Genomic DNA, 21,398 nt, shown 5'->3' on the forward strand with positions numbered 1-21,398 from the left:
TCTGGTTACTTTTATTTATCAACACTCAGGGTGATGAGATGATATCTTAGCAACAATGACAAGTTTTGGGGAGAGGTGGCTGGAGCACCATTATAAACACAAATTTTGTATTGTGGTGTTTTCAATTCTTTGCTGTCATTGGTCTCTCCCATGCTCAGATTTTCCCATCTTAGGCCAACATGAGATTCTTCAAGTTGGCTCCTGGTACCTTTGCTATATATCATCATATTTTTGGGACAGTCTCGTTCTACTGCCCAGGCTGGAGTGTGGTGGTGTGATCATAGCACCCTTGAGCCTCAAACTCCTGGGCTCAAGTGATTCTCCCACTTCAGCCTCCCTGAGTAGCTGGGACTACAGGCACATGCCACTACACTCAGCCAATTTTTGTTTTTGTAGAGATGGGGGTCTCACTATCTTGCCCAGGCTGGCCTCAAACTCCTGCCTTGGCTGCCCAAAGTGCCAGGATTACAGGTGTGAACCACTGCACTCAGCCAATGATAGCTTTTAAAAAATATATCTAGCCCTTTTGAGTTGGTGCCTAGACAGAGACAGTGCTGAGGCAATGATACAGAGTACCATATGGTCAGTTTTGATGCCAGCAGAATGTCTATCATAGCAGTCTAGGATTGCTGAAAAAGAAAGTACAAGATCATGAGAATACATTTCAATACGGAGGGGAAGCTTTCTTTAGTTTTAGGAAAGTCAGTGAAGTTTTTATTCGGTTAAATCAAAAGCTTTTATTTTCTATTAATGTAGAGGGATATTTTTCACAAACTACATAAACCTATTTTTCATGATGCAAATTGTGCTCTCTGATGCTTAATAAAGATGATGCCAAATGGAATCCTTATCTTTGTTGCTTTCCACCATGCTATAGGAGGTATCAAAGTTGCTGCAGGAGTTTTATGGGTAGTTAAAATGATTTCTAAAAATACCACTTACCACAAGTGTTTATACTTTATCCCTATATAACCAGACACTTTCCTGGGTACTTGGTTATAAGCTTGAATGCAATGTCTGTGGCTGCTTTATCTTTGTATCTCTTTAATATCTAAATTGGATATTTTTATATAAAGGGTGATCAATAAATATTTATTGAATAACTGGATGGAGGGATGGGTGGATGGTTGGATGAGTCAATCAGTCAGTCAACCCAAACTGCCTAACTGATTGTGACTATTTCCAGTGGAGCCAAACATTATTGTAGACCAACGCAACTGCCATCATTTCTGTGCTTGGAACAACACGTTCTATACCCTAAGCTTTAAAACACTGAAAACTTCTGATTGATAATATGTGGCCTCTATTAAAAATAGGTAATTTTTCAGGCTAGGTGTGGTGGCTCAAGCCTGTAATCCCAGGACTTTGGGAGGTTGAGGTGGGCAGATTACCTGAGGTGAGGAGTTCAAGACCAGCCTGGCCAACATGGTGAAACCCTGTCTCTACTAAAAATACAAAAATTAGCCGGGCATGGCAATGCATGCCTGTAATCCCAGCTACTACTCAGCAGGCTGAGGTGGGAGAATCACTTGAACTCGAGAGGCAGAGGTTACAATGAGCTAAGATCGGGCCACTGTACTCCAGCCTGGGCGACAGAGCAAGAGTCTGTCTCAAAAAAAGATAATTTTTCAGACTAACTTCCCTCCTCCAAGATGGAAATTACTTCTCATTTTCTTATGGTAAGCCTTTGTGTATCTGTCTTTTTATTTATCTATAATTAAAATGCTTGCAAAGAAAAAAATCTAAGCCATATATAAAGCTGTCACAATAATACAACTAAAACCTTTATACTCTCCTTATTTTTAAAGGAACTCCCATGATAGTCTCAAAGAATAGAAAAGGCAATCTGACCTAGTGGTGTTGCTGACGACTCACAGCTTTAAACCTGTAGTTACCATGTGCACCTTATCATCTCCAGAGTCGAGATCCTAAACAGGACACTGAAGGTTAAAGTACCAAGGGATTCAGGCCTTGCTACTCCAACTATGGTTCATAGAGATCACCTGGGAGCTTTTAGAAATGCTGAATCTGAGGTCCACTACAGACCTGCTGAATCAGAGTCTGCATTTTAACCAGAGCTCCAGGTGATTCATGTGCACATTAAATTTGGAGAAGCGCAGGACTTAAGAAAATACCTATTCATTTGGTTCTCTTTTACCCTATAATATCACTAGAGTGAGGTAACCAAAGTGGTCCATTTAACGCCATAATGAACCCAGGGATTTTTATATATTTGCTGTATTGATTAGAGAACAGGGGCTTCATCTCAAAATGGCAAAAATGACTTTTTTTTTTTTTCTTCCTGAGACAGGATCTTGCTCTGTTTCCCAGGCTAGAATGCAGTGGCGCCTTCACGGCTCACTGCAACCTCAGCCTCCCATGCACAAACAATCCTTCCACCTTAGCCTCCCAAGGAACTGGGACTATGGCACATGCTATCATGCATGGCTAATTTAAAAAAAAATTTTTTTTTTTTTTTGTAGAGTTAGTCTCATTGTGTTGCCCAGGGTGGTCTCAAACCCCTGACCTCAAGCGATTCTCCCACCTTGGCCTCCCAAAAAGCTAGGATTACAAGCATGAGCCACCATGCCCAGCTGGCAAAAATGACCTCTGAGATAGGAGTGGGTCAGGCTGCAACCTCCATCAGCATCTTGTTGATACTCATGTTTTGGTTGTTGAGGAGAGGGTTGCTTTTCTCTCTCCTCCTGTGTGAGCATCCATGCCTAAGGCTCAAAGAGAATAAATTTCTCAGATAATAAAAAAAAGATTTATTGTTTTTATCAGGCTATTTAAGAAGCAATTTCTGGTGTGCAAGTTTGCAGAGATGATTTTAAAGTTTAAAGTCAGTTTTAAAATACCATGGATATCTCTTTAGGCTGGCCTGTGAGCCAAAAAAAAAAAAAAAGATTGCACGTCAGCCACAACAACTGAACCTGAGCATTGTTTGCTAAAAACTGTGTACAAGGCCAAGCATGGTGTCTCATGCCTGTAATCCCAGCACTTTGGAAGGCCAAGGCTGGTGGATCACCTGAGGTCAGGAGTTCAAGACCAGCCTGGCCGACATGGCGAAACCCCATGTCTACTAAAAAATACAAAAAATTAGCCAGGCGTGGTGGTGAGCACCTGTGATCCCAGCAACTCAGGAGGCTGAGGCAGGAGAATCACTTGAACCCAGGAGGCAGAGGTTGCAGTGAGCCGAGATGACACCACTGCACTCCAGCCTGAGCAACAAAGAGCAACTCTGTCTCAAAAAAAAAAAAAAGCTGTGTATAAAACTCAACTTATTAAAATTATTTTATTAAGAGAGACTTGCATGTTTCTTGTTCTTTGAGGGAAAATAAGCTGATTGCAAGAGGCATTGCAGAGAGTTTGCATTGAGTGTGGCTTTGCAGTGGAGTAGGTGAATGCTGTATGTCTAAGCATCTTCTTCCCCCCATGCCCTGTTTCTTATGGTTCAAATTATTTATTTTTTAATTTTTAAAAAATTTTTATTTATTTATTTATTTTGAGACAGAGTCTTCCTCTGTCACCCAGGCTGGGGTCCAGTGGCGCAACTACAGCTCACTGCAACCTCTGCCTCCCAGGTTCAAGTGATTCTCCTGCATCAGCCTCCCGAGTAGCTGGGATTACAGGTACCCACAACCACGCCTGGCTAATTTTTGTATGTTTAGTAGAGACAGGGTTTCACCATGTTGGCCAGGCTGGTCTCGAACTCCTGACCTCAGATGATCTGCCTGCCTAAGCCTCCCAAAGTGCTGGGGTTACAGGCATGAGTCACCACACCCAGCCAGGTTCCAATTATTTTTACTCCCTTTTAAATTTCTTCAGTATCCTCTCACTCTTTATCAATAACTTCTGTTACCTGCTCCTATAAAATAAATTTTCCTGTTTCTTTGGAATATGTCAATACTTCATTTCCTTTTGTATATTTGGTTGAAAAATAAGTGCTATAAATTTCACGTGGATTAGGTGCAGAAAACATATGTATAGGCCAATGGACAGATATTGATGTAAATCCATTTACTTGGTAATGCTACACATATAGTCTAGAAATTCTAGAACTTGATGCAAACTCATTTAAAGGACATAACCTGTTCTAATGTAATCACCAAGTATGAGTGTTACTGACTCAGAGTGTTAGTCTAAATTTCTTAAGTGTGTTGCTTAAAAGGTAGGATATCAAAACTATGTTCATTTATATTCCAAAAAAAAATTTTTTTTTTGAGACAGGGTCTCACTCTGTCACATAGGCTAGAGTGCAGTGGTGCCATCTTGGCTCACTGCAACCTCCACCTCCTGGGCACAAGCCATCGTCCCATCTCAGCGTCTTGTGTAGCTGGGACTAAAGGCACACGCCACACACCTAGCTAATTTTTGTATTTTTTGTAGAGACTGAGTTTCACCATTGGGCCCAGGCTGGTATCAAACTCCTGGGCACAAGCGATCCGCCCACCTTGGCCTCCCGAAGCGCAAGTATTACAGGCATCAGCGACCATGCCCGGCCTATGTATTTTTTTTAATTAGTGTCTAAGGCCTTAGTACTTTTAAGAGACCTAAAAAAGTTTCTTCTAACTGCTCTTCATACAAATTATGAAGCAGTTGACAGTAATTGAGACTAAATAGGAACAAGCTCCTGTTACCAGTGTCATTTCTGCAACCTAAAATGAATTTAGGGCTCAGCTCTTTTTCTCTTCCTAGATAGCTATTAAAGAACCAAAGACAATCATTTCAGAATTGTCAGTTTGACAAAAATGCTTAAAGGGCCTGACAGCATAGTAGAAAAGGAGGCAGAAGGAGTTGATTATTGTGACACTTAATGGACACTTAATTCATGACACTTAATTCTGTCAGTGGCCACTTGCAATCACAGGATTGTTGCAAGGATGAAATAATTTATGCTTTGAATTGAAAGTGCTTTGAAAAGTACAGAGTTCCCTGTGAGGGCCCAGTTGTGGAGATCAATATTATTTTCATCCATTTTCTTTTTTGGGAGCGTGGATAAACTGTAAAGTTCTGAAGGGTAAGGTCTGAGCTGTTTTCTCACAGCACCTCCGCAACATGGAAACCCATTTCTGGAATGCCCATGTGCGCGCGGGCTTACTCAGCCTGCCCTCACCCAGGCCCCTAGCCGGGCCGCTCCTGTCCAGCGAGGAGCATCTGCTTCATTCAGGGTCATTATGATGAGGCAGCAAATTGTAAGGCCGCTGCATATGAAAGAACAGCTGGGTCCAGGCGCGGTGGCTCACGCCTGTAATCCCAGCACTTTGGGAGACCAAGGTGGGCGGATCACTTGAGCTCAGTAATTCAAGACCAGCCTGGACAACAACATGGTGAAACCAGCCTCTACTAAAAATACAAAATTAGCCGGGCATGGTGGTGAGCGCCTGTAATCCTAGCTACTCGGGACACATCCGTAGTCCCAGCCACTCGGGAGGCTGAGGCAGGAGAATCGGTTGAACCCGGGAGGCGGAGGTTGCAGTGAGCCGAGATCGCGCCACTGAGCTCCAGCCTGGGCGACACAGTGAGACTCTGTCTCAAAAAAAAACCAAAAACAAAAAACAAAAAAAAAAAACAGCTGCTTTGAGGTCAGCGTGCCTCGGGTCCCACTTTCCCAGTATGGATTCTGACAGCATCGTGGGCCGTCTCAGGAGTGTTGCTGATCGTTCCAGGCTAGCTCCGGTGAGGAGGTGGAAGTGATCCCCATCCCCTGGCGCGGAATGCTTCGGAATCTCTGCTAAGCAGGGGACTGTGCGCCCCAGCTCGCCCAGGGCAGTCCTGGTTTGTGCCTGTTGTCGGGGCATGATTATTAATAGGCCCCTCTTTCTTTCTTTTTTTTTTTTTTTTTTTTTTTTTTTTTTTTGAGACGGAGTCTCGCTCCGTCGTCCAGGCTGGAGTGCAGTGGCACCATCTTGGCTCACTGCAAGCTCTGCCTCCCGGGTTCCCGCCATTCTCCTGCCTCAGCCTCCTGAGTAGCTGGGACTACAGGCACCTGCCACCACGCCTGGTTAATTTTTTCTATTTTTAGTAGAGACGGGGTTTCACCGTGTTGGCCAGGATGGTCTCTATCTCCTGACCGCGTGATCTGCCCGCCTCGGCCTCCCAAAGTGCTGGATTACAGGCGTGAGCCACCGAGCCCGGCTGTAGGCCCCTCTTTCACACTTGGAAGTCTCCTGATTTGGATGATAAATAATATGGTCATTCTAATTATAAGTGAATTTTGCTTTTTGTTATCATTTAAATGTTTTTGTAATTTCTCAAATCTGCAAGTTTTTCAACCTGAATTGTGACTCCTGGGTGGCAGCAGTTATTAGAGGTACTCTTAAGTCTAATCTCATTTAGAGTTTTACCTCTTACGGTTTAAATAGGACCCAGCAAAAAGTGAAAGAAATAATTGTATGTTACTCTCTTCTTGAATTTAATTTTTTATTTTTATTTTTATTTTTTGTTTTCGAGACAGGGTCTAGCTCAGTTGCTCAGGCTCTGTGCAGTGTGATCATAGCTCACTGCAGCCTCAACCTTCGAGGCTCAAATGATCCTTCAGCCTCAGCCTCCTCAGTAGCTAGGACCATAAGTGCATGCCACTTTGCCTGGCTAATTTTTTAACTTTTTTGTAGAGACAGGGTCTCATTGCATTGCCCAGGGTGGTCTCAAATTCCTGGCTTCAAGTTATCCTCCCGCCTCGGCCTCACAAAGTGCTGGGATTATGGACATGAGCCACCACACCCAGTCTGAAAATCCCTTCTTTAAAAAAAAAAAAAAGACAGTTTTTGTATACAATTATAATTTCAATTTTTTCAATAATAAAACAATATTTTAATAAAATTTTTAATTTTGGTATGACAAGAGTTACAAGTGAAAAATTGCCAATTTAAGTTCTTTTAGAAAAGTGAAGGAAGCCCACATTTGTTTTTATCTCATAGGCTGTGTATCTATTATTTAAACTAGTAGTTAATGTTTATTCTTTGTCATTTTGATGGTTCAGAAAAATAATCAAATAATGATCTTACAGTGTATTCACAGAGATATAAAACCTGAAAATATTCTAATAACTAAGCAAGGAATAATCAAGATTTGTGACTTTGGGTGTGCACGAATTCTGATTAAGTAGCAATTTTTTTTACTAATATCCAGTTCAGATGATGATAAAATGACATAGTTTAAATTCTTACTTTGGATATTGGACATATGCCAAATATTGTATTGTTGTTATTCAAAAAGGAAAATCTCACTTTAGCCTTTTAGTCAGTACATTCGTTTGCACTTCAACTCTGCTCCATTCAGCTAGAATTTATCAGATGTCACCTTTCTGTGCTTTGCCCCATAGGAAAGGAAAAGATTTCTAAAAGCATTTCTGTTCTTCATGCACTTATAATCTACAGTAAAATAAACAAAGAATAATACAAGATGATTGGCAATAAAGTACTAAAGTGAAGGTGCAGACGGTTCCCTGGAGGGAGATATTAATGTGGGCGAGAGTGGTTGAAAAAAACTTCACAGAGCTGGTGAGACTAGAAGAGTAAACTGAAAATTAAAGAGAGAGGATTCAGAGAGAGTGCTAAGAAAACGGAAATCATTCCAGGCAAGGAGGAACTGAAGGGAAAGGGGGACAAGTAATTGTTTCTCCCTCAATCTAGAACTTTACAGCAGACAAATATATGTATTAGCAACATACACCTCGCAGTCTGGGTGTGGACATAATCGGTATCCTGATGGGACCCAAACACGAGTGATTTGGCAATGCATTTGGAAGGGTTGGGCAAAAACAAAACCCGATCAAGGCTTTCTGAGGCTGCTGTGCTTTGTGGTAAAGATAATAGGATCCTAATGATAATTGGTCCCTGTGCCATGGGGCTGAAAAGAGAAATAGACAAACACTGGAAAACTATCGAGTTACAAACGCAGCACATAGTACCATGGTGCATCAGTATCATGAAATGCTGGGCTGCCATTAGTAGGGATGTTTGCAGAGTTTCAGTGGCATCGGAAAATGTTTAAGACATGGTAAGAGAAAAAGGAAAGTGAAAACATAAGTATTCAGTATGATCTCAACTATACAGGAAATACATAGAAAAAAATTACTGAAATATATATGACCCTCAATTTAGGAAATTAAGTGAATGATAGTCATCCAATGCATGGTATAGATGCGGTGTCATAGATTTGGGGTTTTTTTCCTGGAAATCCATTATATACCACCAAAATACCCAATTTAGTCACAAAAATAAGTGAAAAAACCTACACAGATACGCCATTACAAGCATTAAGAACATAAGAGCAGCATTTCATATAAAAGTTACCTCATAATTGTTCCTTTTGGGGATTTTTCTCCATGGGCTGGCAAAGCTTCTTAAACTGGCAATACTTCCAAACGTATAAATATTTTTAATTTTTCATGAATATGCATTCTTTTTTTCCTTTCCTTTTTCATTTTCCTTTGCATTTCTGAGCTGAATATGCAAGTCAGCTTTCCTACTGAGTTTTCCTGTAGCAAACATAGTCATTCTTGTCTGAATGAAGAACCTTAGAACTGAGTTCAATGTTAGGGTCATCTGTCTCAGAAATTTTGACTGCATGAACACATCCAGAAGTCTGAATGGTGAACCCACTGTGGCAATTCCAATAATGATACCTTTTGCCATATTATTATAAACAAAGTGGTAGTACAAGACACTGCCAACTTGTTAGTGCTGGCTGAAACCTCCACAAGACATGAGCTCAGGCACTGGTTACAGCTCAAGTCTTCTAAGTACTGGTATGAGTCATTGCTGGGGTCATTGTTGGCCATTTATAATGAGAAAGGCAAAGGAGGGGGTCCCATTATGTGATAAAATGCTAACACTGGCTCAATAGACATCCACATAAAAATGTAAGCTCCTACTGGATATCCACATGCAAAAGAAGGAAGTTGGACCTTTACCTTACATTATATTCACTCAAAATGAATCACCAATTTAAACATAAGAAATAAAGCTACAAAACTCTTAAAAGAAAACGTAGACAAAAAGCCTCATGACATTGGATTTAACAGTGATTTCTTGGATGTGACACCAAAAGCACAAGCAACAAAAGGAAAAATAGATAAATTGGACTTCATTAAAATTAAAAACTTCTGTGCATCAAAGGACACTATAAACAGAATGAAAAGCAACCCATGGAAAGGGAGAAAATATTAGTAAATTTATACCTAATAATTAATAGCCAGAATGTTCAGAACTATAACTCAATAACAAAAACTAATTTGAAAGTGGGCAAAGGACTTGAATAGACATTTCTTTTTTGTTGTTTTATTTCAATAGGTTTTTGGGGAACAGGTGGTGTTTGGTTACTTGAAAAAGTTCATTGTTTTGTTTTGTTTTGTTTTGTTTTGTTTGAGACAGTGTCCAGAGTCTTGCTCTGTTGCCCAGGCTGGAGTGCAGCGGTGTGATCTCGGCTCACCGCATACTCCACTTCCTGGGTTCAAGCAGTTCTCCTGCCTCAGCCTCCCAAGTAGCTGTGACTTCAGGAACCCGCCACCACACCCAGCTAATTTTTAAATTTTTAGTAGAGATGAGTTTTTGCAATGTTGGCCAGGCTTGTCTTGAACTCCTGAGCTCAAGTCATCTGCCTGCCTCGGCCTCCCAAAGTGCTGGGATTACATGTGTTAGCCACCACACCTGGCTATGTGAATAAGTTCTTTGGTGGTGATTTCTGGAATTTTGGTTCCCCCACCACCTGAGCAGTGTACACTGTGCCCAATGTGTAGTCTTTTATCCCTCACCCGCCGCCCGACCCTTTCGGCTGAGTCCCCAAAGTCCATTGTATTATTATTATGCCTTTGTGTCCTCATAGCTTAGCTCCCACTTATTGGAACATAGATGTTTGGTTTTCTATTCCTGAGTTATTTCAGGAATAATGGTTAGAATAATGGTTAGAATAATGGTCTCCAGTTCCATCCAGGTTGCTGCAAATGCCATTATTTTGTTCCTTTGTATGACTAAGTAGTATTCTGTGGTATATATATACCACATTTTCTTTATCTACTTGTTGATTGATGGACATTTGGGCTGGTTCCATATTTTTTCAATTGCAAATGTGCTGCTGTAAACATGCGTGTGCAAGTATATTTTTTATATAATGACTTCTTTTCCTCTCGGTAGATACCCAGGAGTGGGGCTGCTGGATCAAATGGTAGATCTACTTTTAGTTCTTTAAGGAATCTCCACACTGTTTTTCATAGTGGTTGTATTAATTTAGATTCCCTTCAAAGTGTAAAAGTGTTCCCTTTTCGCCACATCCATGCCAACATCTGTAGTTTTTTTTTTTTTTAATTTTTTTGGTTATAGCCATTCTTGCAGGAGTAAAGTGGTATCGCATTATGGTTTTGATTTGCGTTTCCCTGATAATTAGTGATGTTGAGCATTTTTTTCATGTTTTTGTTAGCCATTTGTATATCTTCTTTTGAGAACGTCTATTCATGTCCTTAGCCCACTTTTTGATGGGATTGTTCGTTTTTTCTTGCTGATTTGAGTTGCTTGTAGATTCTGGATATTAGTCCTCAGTTGGATGTATAGATTGTGAAGATTTTCTCCCACACTGTGGGTTGTCTGTTTACTCTGCTGATTATTTCTTTTGCTGTGCAGAAGCTTTTTTAGTTTAAGTTCCATCTGTTTATCTTTGTTTTTGTTGCATTTGCTTTTGGGTTCTTGGTCATGAGAAGTCTTTGCCTAAGCTAGTGTTATCTTCTAGAATTTTTATGGTTTCAGGTCTTAGATTGAAGTCTTTGATCCATCTTGAGATAATTTTTGTATAAGGTGAGAGGTGAGGATCCAGTTTCATTCTTCTACATGTGGCTTGCCAATTATACCAGCACCATTTGTTTAATAAGGTGTCCATTCATCACTTTATGTTTTTGTTTGCTTTGTCAAAGATCATTTGACTACAAGTATTTGGCTTTATTTCTGGTTTCTCTATTCTGTTCCATTGGTCTATATGCCTGTTTTTATACCAATACCATACTGCTTTGATGACTATGGCCTTATAGTATAGTTTGAAGTCAGGTAGGATAATCCCTCCAGATTTGTTCTTTTTGCTTAGTCTTGCTCTGGCTAGTGGGCTCTTTTTTTGGTTCTATATGAATTTTAGGATTGTTTTTTCTAGTTCTGTGAAGAATGATGGGGGTATTTTGATGGGAATTGTATTGGATTTGTAGGTTGCTTTTGGCAGTATGGTTGTCTTCACAATATTGATTCTACCCATCCATGAGCATAGGATGTGTTTCCATTTGTTTGTGTCATCTATGATTTCTTTCAGCAATGTTTTGTAGTTTTCCTTGTAGAGGTCTTTCACCTCCTTGGTTAAGTATATTCCTAAGTATTTTATTTTTTTGCAGCTATTGTAAAAGGGGTTGAGTTCTTGGTTTGATTCTCAGCTTGGTTGTTGTTGGTATACAGCGGGGCTACTGATTTATGTACATTAATTTTGTTATCCTAAAATTTTGCTGAATTCATTTACCAGTTCTAGGAGCTTTTTGAAGGAGTCTTTAGGGTTTTCTAGATATATGGTCATGTCATCAGCCAACAGCAAAAGTTTGACTTCCTCTTTACCAATTTAGATGCCCTTTATTTTTTTCTCTTGTCTGATTGCTCTAGCTAGGACTTCCAGTACTATGTTGAATAGAAGTGGTGAAAGTGGGCATCCTTGTCTTGTTCCAGTTCTCAGGGGAAATGCTTTCAACTTTCCCCTATTCAGTATAATGTTGACTGTGGGTTTGTCATCAATGGTTTTTATTACCTTAAGATATGTCCCTTCTGTGCTGATTTTTCTGAGGGTTTTCATCATAAAGCAATGCTGAATTTTGTCAAGTGCTTTTTCTGCATCTATTGAGATGACCTTGTGATTTTTGTTTTTTATTATGTTTATGTGGTGTATCGCATTTATTGATTGCAGATGTTAAACCATCCCTGCATCCCTGGTATGAAATCCACTTGATCATGGTGGATTATCTTTTTGACATGCTGTTGGATTTGGTTAGCTAGTATTTTGTTGAGGATTTTTGCATCTATGTTCATCAAGGACATTGGTCTGTAGTTTTCTTTTTTTGTTATGTCCTTTTCTGGTTTTGTTATTAGGGTGATACTGTCTTCATAGAATGATTTAGAGAGGATTCCCTTTCTCTGTCTTTTGGAATAGTGTCAATAGGATTGGTACCAATTTTTCTTTGAATGTCTGATAGAATTTAGCTGTGAATCTCTCTGGTCTTGGACTTTTTTTCATTGGTAACTTTTTAATTATCATTTCAATCTCGCTGCTTGTTATTGGTCTGTTCAGAGGTTCTATTTCTTCCTGGTTTAATCTAGGAGAGTTGCATATTTCCAGGAATTTATCCATCCTCCTCTAGGTTTTCTAGTTTATGCACGTAAAGGTATTCATAGGAGCCTTGAGTGATCTTTTGTATTTCTGTGGTATCAGTTATAATATCTCCTGTTTCATTTCTAATTGAGCTTAGTTTGATCTTCTCTCTTCTTTTATTGGTTAATCTTGCTAATGGCCTATCAATTTTATTTATCTTTTCAAAGAACCAGATTTTTGTTTCATTTATCTTTTGTGGGTTTTTTTTTGTTGTTTCAATATCATTTACTTCTGCTCTGATCTTGGTTATTTCTTTTCTTCTGCTGGGTTTAGGTTTGTTTTTTTCCTCTTTCTCTAGCTCCTTGAAATGTGACCTTAGATTGTCTATTTGTGCTCTTTCAGACTTTTTGATGTAGGCATTTAATGCTATAAACTTTCCTCTTGGCATTGCCTTTGCTGTATCCCAGAGGTTTTGATAGGTTGTGTCACTATTATTGTTCAGTTCAAAGAATTTATAAGTTTCCATCTTGGTTTCATTGTTGACTGAACAATCATTCAGGAGCAGGTCATTTAATTTCCATGTATTTGCATGGTTTTGAGAATTCCTTTTGGAGTTGATTTCCAATTCTATTCCACTGTGATCTGTGAGAGTTCTTGCTATAATTTCAATTTTCTTAAATTTTTTTATTTTGTGGCCTATTATATGGTCTATCTTGGGAGATGTTCCATGTGTTGATGAACAGAATGTATATTCTGCAATTGTTGTGTAGAAAGTTCTGTAAATATCTGTTAAGTCCATTTGTTGTAGGATATAGTTTAAGTCCATTGTTTCTTTGTTGACTTTCTGTCTTGATGACCTGTCTAGTGTTGTCAGTGGAGTATTGAAGTCCCCCATTATTATTGTGTTACTATCTCATTTCTTAGGTCTAATAGTAATTGTTTTATAAATTTGGAAGCTCCAATGTTAGGTGCGTATATATTTAGGATTGTGATATTTACCTGTTGGACTAGTTTTTTTTTTTTTTATCATTATATAATGTCCCTCTTTGTCTTTTTTAACTGCTGTTGCTTTAAAGTCTGTTTTGTCTGATATGAGAATAGCTATTCCTGCTCACTTTTGGTGTCCACTGGCATGGAATACCTTTTCCCCCCACTTTAAGCTTATGTGAGTCCTTATGTGTCAGATGGGTCTCATAAAGACAGCAGATACTTGGTTGGTGAATTTTTATCTACTCTGCCATTCTGTATCTTTTAAGTGGACCATTTAAGCCATTTATATCCAACATCAGTATTGAGATGTGAGGTACTACTATTCATCATGCTACTTGTTACCTGAATACCCTGGGTTTTTTTCATTGTGTTGCTGTTTTATAGGTCCTGTGAGATTTATGCTTTAAGGAGATTCTGTTTTGGTGTATTTCAAATATTTGTTTCAAGATTTAGAGCTCCTTTTAACAGTTCCTATAGTGCTGGCTTGGCAGTGGCAAATTCTCTCAGCATTTGTTTGTCTGAAAAAGACTGTATCTTTCCTTAATTTATGAAGCTTAGTTTCACTAGATACATAATTCTTGGCTGATAATTGTTTTGTTTAAGGAGGCTAAAGATAGGACCTCAATCCCCTCCAGCTTGTAGGGTTTCTACTGAGAAATCTGCTGTTAATCTGATAGGTTTTCCTTTATAGTACCTGATGCTTTTGCCTCAGAGTCCTTAATATTCTTTCCTTTGTCTTGATTTTAGATAACCTGATGCCTATGTGCCTAGGCGATGATCTTTTTGCAATGAATTTCCCAGGTGTTCTTGGGATTTGGATGGCTTCTTGTATTTGGATGTCTAGATCTCTAGCAAGGCCGGGGAAGTTTTCCTCAATTATTCCCTCAAATATGTTTTCCAAACTTTTAGATTTCTCTTTTTCCTTGGGAACACCAATTATTCTTAGGTTTCATCGTTAAACATAATACCAAACTTCTTGGAGGCTTTGTTCATTTTTTAAATTCTTTTTTTCTTTGTCTTTGACAGATTGGGTTAATTTGAAAGTCTTGTCTTCAAGCGCTGAAGTTCTTTCTTGAACTTGTGCAGTTCTGTTGCTGAGACTTTCTAGTGCATTTTGCATTTCTCGAAGTGTGTCCTTGATTTCCAGAAGTTGTGATTGTTTTTTTATTTATGCTCTCTGTTTCACTGGAGATTTTTCCATGCATATCCTGTATCATTTTTTTATTTCTTTAGGTTGGACTTCATCTTTCTCTGGTGCCTCCTTGATTGGCTTAATAGTTGACCTTCTGAATTCTTTTTCTGCCAATTCAGAGATTTTTCTCCTGGCTTGGATCCATTGCTGGTGAGTTAGTGTGATCTTTTGGAAGTGTTAAAGAACCTTGTTTTGGGCCAGGCACAGTGGCTTACGCCTGTAATCCCAACACTTTGGGAGGCCAAGGTGGGCAGATACCTGAGGTCAGGAGTTCGAGACCAGCCTGGCCAACATGGCTAAACCTTGTCTGTACTAAAAATTCAAAAATTAGCCAGGCGTGGCAGCACGTACGTGTAGTCCCAGCTACTTGGGAGGCTGAGGCAGGAGAATCACTTGTACCCAGGAAGCAGAGGTTGCAGTGAGCCAAGATCACACCACTGCACTCCAGCCTAGGTGACAGAGCAAGACTCCGTCTCAAAAAAAAAAGAACCTTATTTTGTCATCATGTTACTGGATTGTTTTTCTGGTTCCTTCTCATTTGGGTAGACTATGTCAGAGGGAAGATCTGGGACTTGAGGGCTGCTGTTCAGATTCTTTTGTCCCATGGGGTGCTTCCTTGATGTGGTGCTCTCCCCTTTCCCCTAGGGATGGGGCTTCCTCAGAGCCAAACTGCATTGATTGTTATTTCTCTTCTGGATCTAGCCACCCAGAGAAGCTACCAGGCTCTGGGCTGGTACTAGGAAGTGTCTGCAAAGAGTCCCGTGATGTGATCCATTGTCAGATCTTTCAGCCGTGGATACCAGCACCTGCTCTGGTAGAGGTAGCAGGGGAGTGAAGTGGACTCTATGAGGGTCCTTGGTTGTATTTTTGTTAAGCACACTGGTTTTATGTTGGTTGACTTGGTTGTATTTTTGTTATGCGCACTAGTTTTATGTTGGTTGACCTCCAGCCAGGAGCTGGTGCTCTCAAGAGCACATCAGCTGCGGTAGCACAGGGTGGATCAGGCAGTGGGTGGGGCCATAGAGCTCCCAGGAGAATATGGCTTTTGTCTTCGGAGCTCCTTGGCTGTCCCACAGAGCCTGCAGTGGTAATCCACCTTCTTCAAAGGGTCTGTGGATTCTCTTGGCTTACCTGGTATGTTCCTGTGGTAGTTCTTGGAGCAAAAGTTCATGATGTAAGTCTCCACACGCTGCTCTGTCCGTCTGAGTCGTAGCTGCAAGTTAGTCCTGCCTCCTATCCACCATTTTCCTCAGAAGCCATCAGAATGGACATTTCTTTAAAGAAGATATATAAGGCAGGGCACAGTGGCTCACACCAGTAATCCCAGCTAACTCAGGAGTCTGAGGCATGAGAGTCAGTTGAACCCAGGAGACAGAGGTTGCAGTGAGCCAAGACTGCACCACTACACTCCAGCCCAGGCGACAAAGTGAGACCCTGTCTCAAAAAAAAAAAAAAATTAATTAATTAATTAAAAATATAAAAAATAAAAAGTAAAAAAGAAGCTATACGAATGGCCAATAAGCACATGAAAGATGCTTATGGTAATCATTAGGGATATGCAAATCAAAACCACAGTTAGATACCATTTTGCACCCGTTAGGATGACTATTATTTTTAAAAAACACACAGAACCAAATAACAAGTGTTGGTAAAGATATGAAGAAATTAGAGCCCTCATGCATTGCTAGTGGGAAAGTACAATGGTGCAACTGCTGTGGAAAGCAGTATGGCAGCTCTTAAAAAAATTAAACATAGAATCACTGTATGATGCAGCAATTCCACCTCTAGGTACATACCCAAAAAAATTGACAGCAGGGACGTGAAGATATTTGTATGCCAATGCTTATAGTAGGATTATTCACAATGACAAAAGGTAGAAACAACCCAAATGTCCATCAAGGATGAGTGGATAAACAAAATGTGGTATATACATATAATGAAATATTACTCAAAAAGAAATGAAATTCTGATATATGCTATGACATGGATGCACCTTGAAGACACTAAGCTGAGTGAAATAAGACAGACAGAAAAGAACAAATATCGTATGATTCTATTTACATGCTCTACCTAGAATAGTCAAATTCATGGAGACAAAAAAGAATAGTGGTTATCAGGGCTGGGGGAAGGGAGAATGGGGAGTTGTTGTTTAAAGGATGCAGAGTTTCAGGCTGGGATGATGGAAAAAACTTTGGAGGTGCATAGTGGTGATGATTGTGCAACACCGAATGTACTTCATGCCACTGAATTGCACACTCTTAAATGGTTAAATGGTAAATTTTATATTATGTGTATTTTACCACAAAATAAATTTAAGCTCCTCCTATATATAGATATATAGATATACACAGAGAGATAAAAATTTTAAAGTCAATAACCAAAGGAGAGAATATTTCAAAATTGGTAATAGGTTGATAGATAAGAGCTTATATAAATTGGTTTAAAAGAAAACCTGAATAGAAAAATTAGCAAGATATTGACAGTTCACAGATGAAAGAAAAGGCTAAAAACATGAAATAATCTTCCTCTTCACTGATATCAAATAAATGCACATTAAAATACTACTCTTCACCAATGAAGCTGGCAGAGTATTTTCTGTTTGTTTGTGTGTGTGTTTGTTTTGAGACAGAGTCTCACTCTGTCACCCAGGCTGGAGTGCAGTGGCATTATCTCAGCCCATTGCAACCTCCACTTCCAGGGCTCAAGCAATCCTCCCACCTCAGCCTCCCAAGTAGTTGGGACGACAGATACACTAATTTTTGTATTTTTGTATTTTTGATAGGGCTAATTTTTGTATTTTTGGTAGACACAGTGTTTCACCATGGGGCCCAGGCTCATCTCGAACTTCTGGCCTCAAGTGATCCTTCTACCTCGGCCTCCCAAAGTGCTGGGATTACAAGTGTGAGCCACCGTGCCCAGCCAGATTTTTCAAACAATAACTACTGAGAGCTCACAAGATTGTTTTTAGTGGGAACACAATTTCGAACAAATTCTTGAGAACGCAGTAAGTGCCCTTTGTATCTTTAATTTCACTTTTAGGAATCTCCCATAATCCAAGATACTACCCCCCAAAGTAATACAACATAATGTTCATTGTAGAACCATTTATTACTGAGAAAAAAATTAAGAGGAACCCAGTCATTCAGAAATAAGGAAATGGCTAAAGAATTTATCTGACTTAATACTGTAAAAATGTATTTTTAAAGGATTTTAATGACATGAGAAATGCTACAGCTCACAACATGGGGCTAAGTGAAAAAGAACACATAGTTGCACACACAGACTGGTCCCAATTCTATTCCAAAAGGTTCACTTGGTTTCTCTCTGGGTGATGGGTGATGTTTTATTTTCTTCTTTATGCTTTTTTGTATTTTCCAAGTTTTCTACAAAGAACATAAATTTATAAACGGGCCAGGCACAGTGGCTCATGCCTATAATCCCAGCACTTTGGGAGGCCAAGGCAGGCGGATCACCTGAGGTCAGGAGTTCGAGACCAGCCTGACCCACATGGAGAAACCCCGTCTCTACTAAAAATACAAAATTAGCCGGGCATGTTGGCGCATGTCTGTAATCCCAGCTACTTGGGAGGCTGAGGCAGGAGAATCGCATGTACCCGGGAGGTGGAGGTTGCGGTGAGCCGAGATTGTGCCATTGAACTCCAGCCTGGACAATAAGAGCGAAACTCCATCTCAAAAACAGTAATAATAATAATAATAATAATAATAATTTTATAAATGATGTTTACACCTCTCAGTCTAATAATTCCACTCATAGAAAATCATCCTAAAGGAATAATTCTTTTTTTTTTTTTTTTAACAGAGAGAGATTTCGCCATTCTGCCCAGGCTGGTCTCGAATACCTAGGCTCAAGTGATCCACCCCCTTCAGCCTCCCAAAATGCTGGGATTACAGGCGTGAGCCACCAAACCTGGCTCCTTTTTTTTTTTTTTTAGAGATGGAGTCTCGCTCTGTAGCCTAGGCTGGAGGGCAGTGATATGATCTTAGCTCACTGCAGCCTCAACCTCCTAGGCTCAAGCTATCCTCCTGCCTCACCCTCCCATGTAGCTGGGACCACAGGCACATGCTACCATGCCTGGCTGATTTTTTTATTTTTTTTGTAGGGACAAGATTTCACCATGTTGCCCAGGCTGGCCTCAAACTCCTGGGCTCACACGATCTGCCTGCCTTGGCCTCCCAAAGTGCTGGGGTTATAGGCGTGAGCTACTGTGCCAGGCCTTGAAATAATTCTAAATACAGAAAAAGCTTTGTGCAGGGATTATTGAAAAATAATGTGGTGTTATTTATAGTGACAAAATATTGGAAAATTTGGGGAAGGTAAAGTAAATCCTGTCATATGCACTTGGTAAGCTGTTATGCAGCCATTAAACTCAAGTTTAGGAAGAGTTTATAATAACATGATAAATGCATAGAATTCAATGAAAAAAATCAGGACACAGAATTGTGTATGTAGTATGATCAAAAGTACTTGTATAGGCCTGAGCAACATAGTGAGACCTCTATCTATACAAAAAAAAAAAAAATTTTTTTTAAATTAACCAGGCATGGTTTCAAGCCCCTATAGTCCCAGCTACTCAGGAGGCTGAGGCAGGAGGATTGTGTGAGCCCAGGAGTTCAAAGCTGCAGTGAGCTATGATTGTGCCACTGCATTTTAGCCTGGGGGACAGCATGACCCTGCCTCCAAAAAAGTGGTACTCAGAACTATGCTGTAAATAAGAAAAAGACTCCAACAAAATACACCAAAAGATTAACACAAAGTACCTTTGGGTGGTAAAACTTGGGTATATTTACCTTCTTTCTGTTTCCTTATGTATTTTTTCGTGTTCTCTGCAGTGAGCATATATGACTTTTAAGTCGAAAAATGTTCCAAACAAATAAAACAGCTGACTTAGCCTGTGAATAGTGAAAATTGTTAGTGGTTGTTATTTTCCTTCTTATTCTCCATTTTCCAAATTTCCATTATGGCATTTATTAATTTTTATCCTTCAAAAGTTTATATAACTTTATAAAAGAGCAATGAGCAAGTAAAGATTATTTCCTTTTCCCACTCCTATGAGGACTGTTCGCTGACCAGAGCTGTAGCCGCTATTTTCTGAGCTGCCTTTTGTGGCAGTGTCTTTGGGGCTACCTGACGACTTTACTAAGGAGAATTGCCCATTACCTCATCTCTGCAAGTCGGGCTGCTTTCCAATTGTTCCTCCTCTGTAATGCATTTGTACGGCTCCTGATCGTTCAGGGTCCTGTGATGATTCTGGGATTGCCTTCCACCCACTTGGAGGCAGGTGCCTTGGGTCCAGGCAGTCCACACCTGTGGCATAGGGCAGGGCTGGGCAGTGAGGGTGCACCTAGCTCTCTGTCATCTGTCTATCACATACCACACATGACTCATACATAGTACAAGGAGTCAAATTGAGGTCTTTGTCACAGTGGGTCACATTTGGATAGAAAAATTAATTTATGCAATTGTCTAGTGCTGCATTAGTTTCCTGGGGCTGCCATGATACATTACCACAATCTGAGTGGCTGAAAACAACAGAAATCTATTTTCTCACAATTCTGGAGGCCAGACATCTGCCATCAAGGTTTCAGCAGGGCCACATTCCCTCTAAAGGCTCTAGGAGAGGCCCCTTCCATGTCTCTATCCTAGCTTCTTTTTTTGTATATGTGTGAGTTAGAGTCTTACTCTGTCGCCCAGGCTGGAGTGCAGTGGCATGATCACGGCTCACTGCAGCCTCCACAGGTTCAAGTGATTCTCCTGCCTCAGCTTCTCAAGTAGCTAGGATGACAAGCACGTGCCACCATGCCTGGCTAATTTTCGTATTTTTAGTAGAGATAGGGTTTTGCCTTGTTGCCCAGGCTGGTCTCAAACTCCTGACCTCAAATGATCTGCTTGCCTTGGCTTCCCAAAGTGCTGGGATGAGAGGCATGAGCCACCATGCCCAGCCTCTAGCCCAGCTTCTGATGGATGTGGGAAAACTTGGCATTCCTATGCTTGCAACTGCATCACTCCAATCTCTGCCTCCAGTATCGCTTGGCATTCTCCATGTCTCTGCATCCCTGTAAGGATTCAAGTCATTGGATTTAGAGTCCACCCTAATCTAATATGACCTCATCTTGACTAATTAATTACATCTGCAAAAACCTTATTTCCAAATAGGGTCACATTCACAGGTAGCAAGAATTAGGACTTCAACCTATCTTTGGAGGGGACACAATTCAGCGCACAACAACCACCATGCTGATGGTAAAGTGGAAACCAACAATGCGGTTTAGACTTAAAGTCACACTCCAGAAATTCTCATTCCCCCCATCCCTATCACACCACCCGCCACCCCAGTTTGGAGTAGTAAGAGATGTTAATTACCTAAAGTGCTCTTGAATGTCAAATTTACTATCTCAATGCACAGTAACTGTTTCCTCAATTACTGCCTCACTGCATTAACCCTTAAGAGTATCATGGCCTCTGATGGTTATTGCAGCCTGAATGCCTGATGTGTTCTTGGGAGCAGTTCACATGTTGGGAGAATTGACTTACCTGATCTGATTGATGCATTTGCAGTTCCAGGAGATGCCTACGCCGATTATGTAGCTACGAGATGGTACCGAGCTCCTGAACTTCTTGTGGGAGATACTTAGTATGGTTCTTCAGTCGATATATGGGCTATTGGTTGTGTTTTTGCAGAGCTCCTGACAGGCCAGCCACTGTGGCCTGGAAAATCAGATGTGGACCAACTTTATCTGATAATCAGAACACTAGGTATGAATTGCATTTTATGGCAACAGAGTTGCTGAATTGTTATAGCATTCATATGTTACTATAATAAAAAATAAATAAATAAAAATAAAACACAAGAGTTTTATTGCTTCTTCAA

At 40.1% G+C, this 21,398-nt stretch overlaps 1 protein-coding gene across 1 annotated transcript in view; it reads left to right on the forward strand.

Moving 5' to 3' along the window:
* CDKL4 (cyclin dependent kinase like 4) overlaps positions 1–21,398 on the forward strand; it is a 67,171-nt gene that overhangs the window by 34,109 nt on the left and 11,664 nt on the right. Inside the window, 2 exon segments of the mRNA XM_003949790.4 lie at positions 7,010–7,100; positions 21,086–21,283. Of these exon segments, the coding sequence (XP_003949839.2) occupies positions 7,010–7,100; positions 21,086–21,283 (289 nt within the window).

The sequence above is a fragment of the Pan troglodytes genome, chromosome 12, assembly GCF_028858775.2.
Source record: "Pan troglodytes isolate AG18354 chromosome 12, NHGRI_mPanTro3-v2.0_pri, whole genome shotgun sequence".
NCBI classification, from domain to species: Eukaryota; Metazoa; Chordata; class Mammalia; order Primates; family Hominidae; genus Pan; species Pan troglodytes.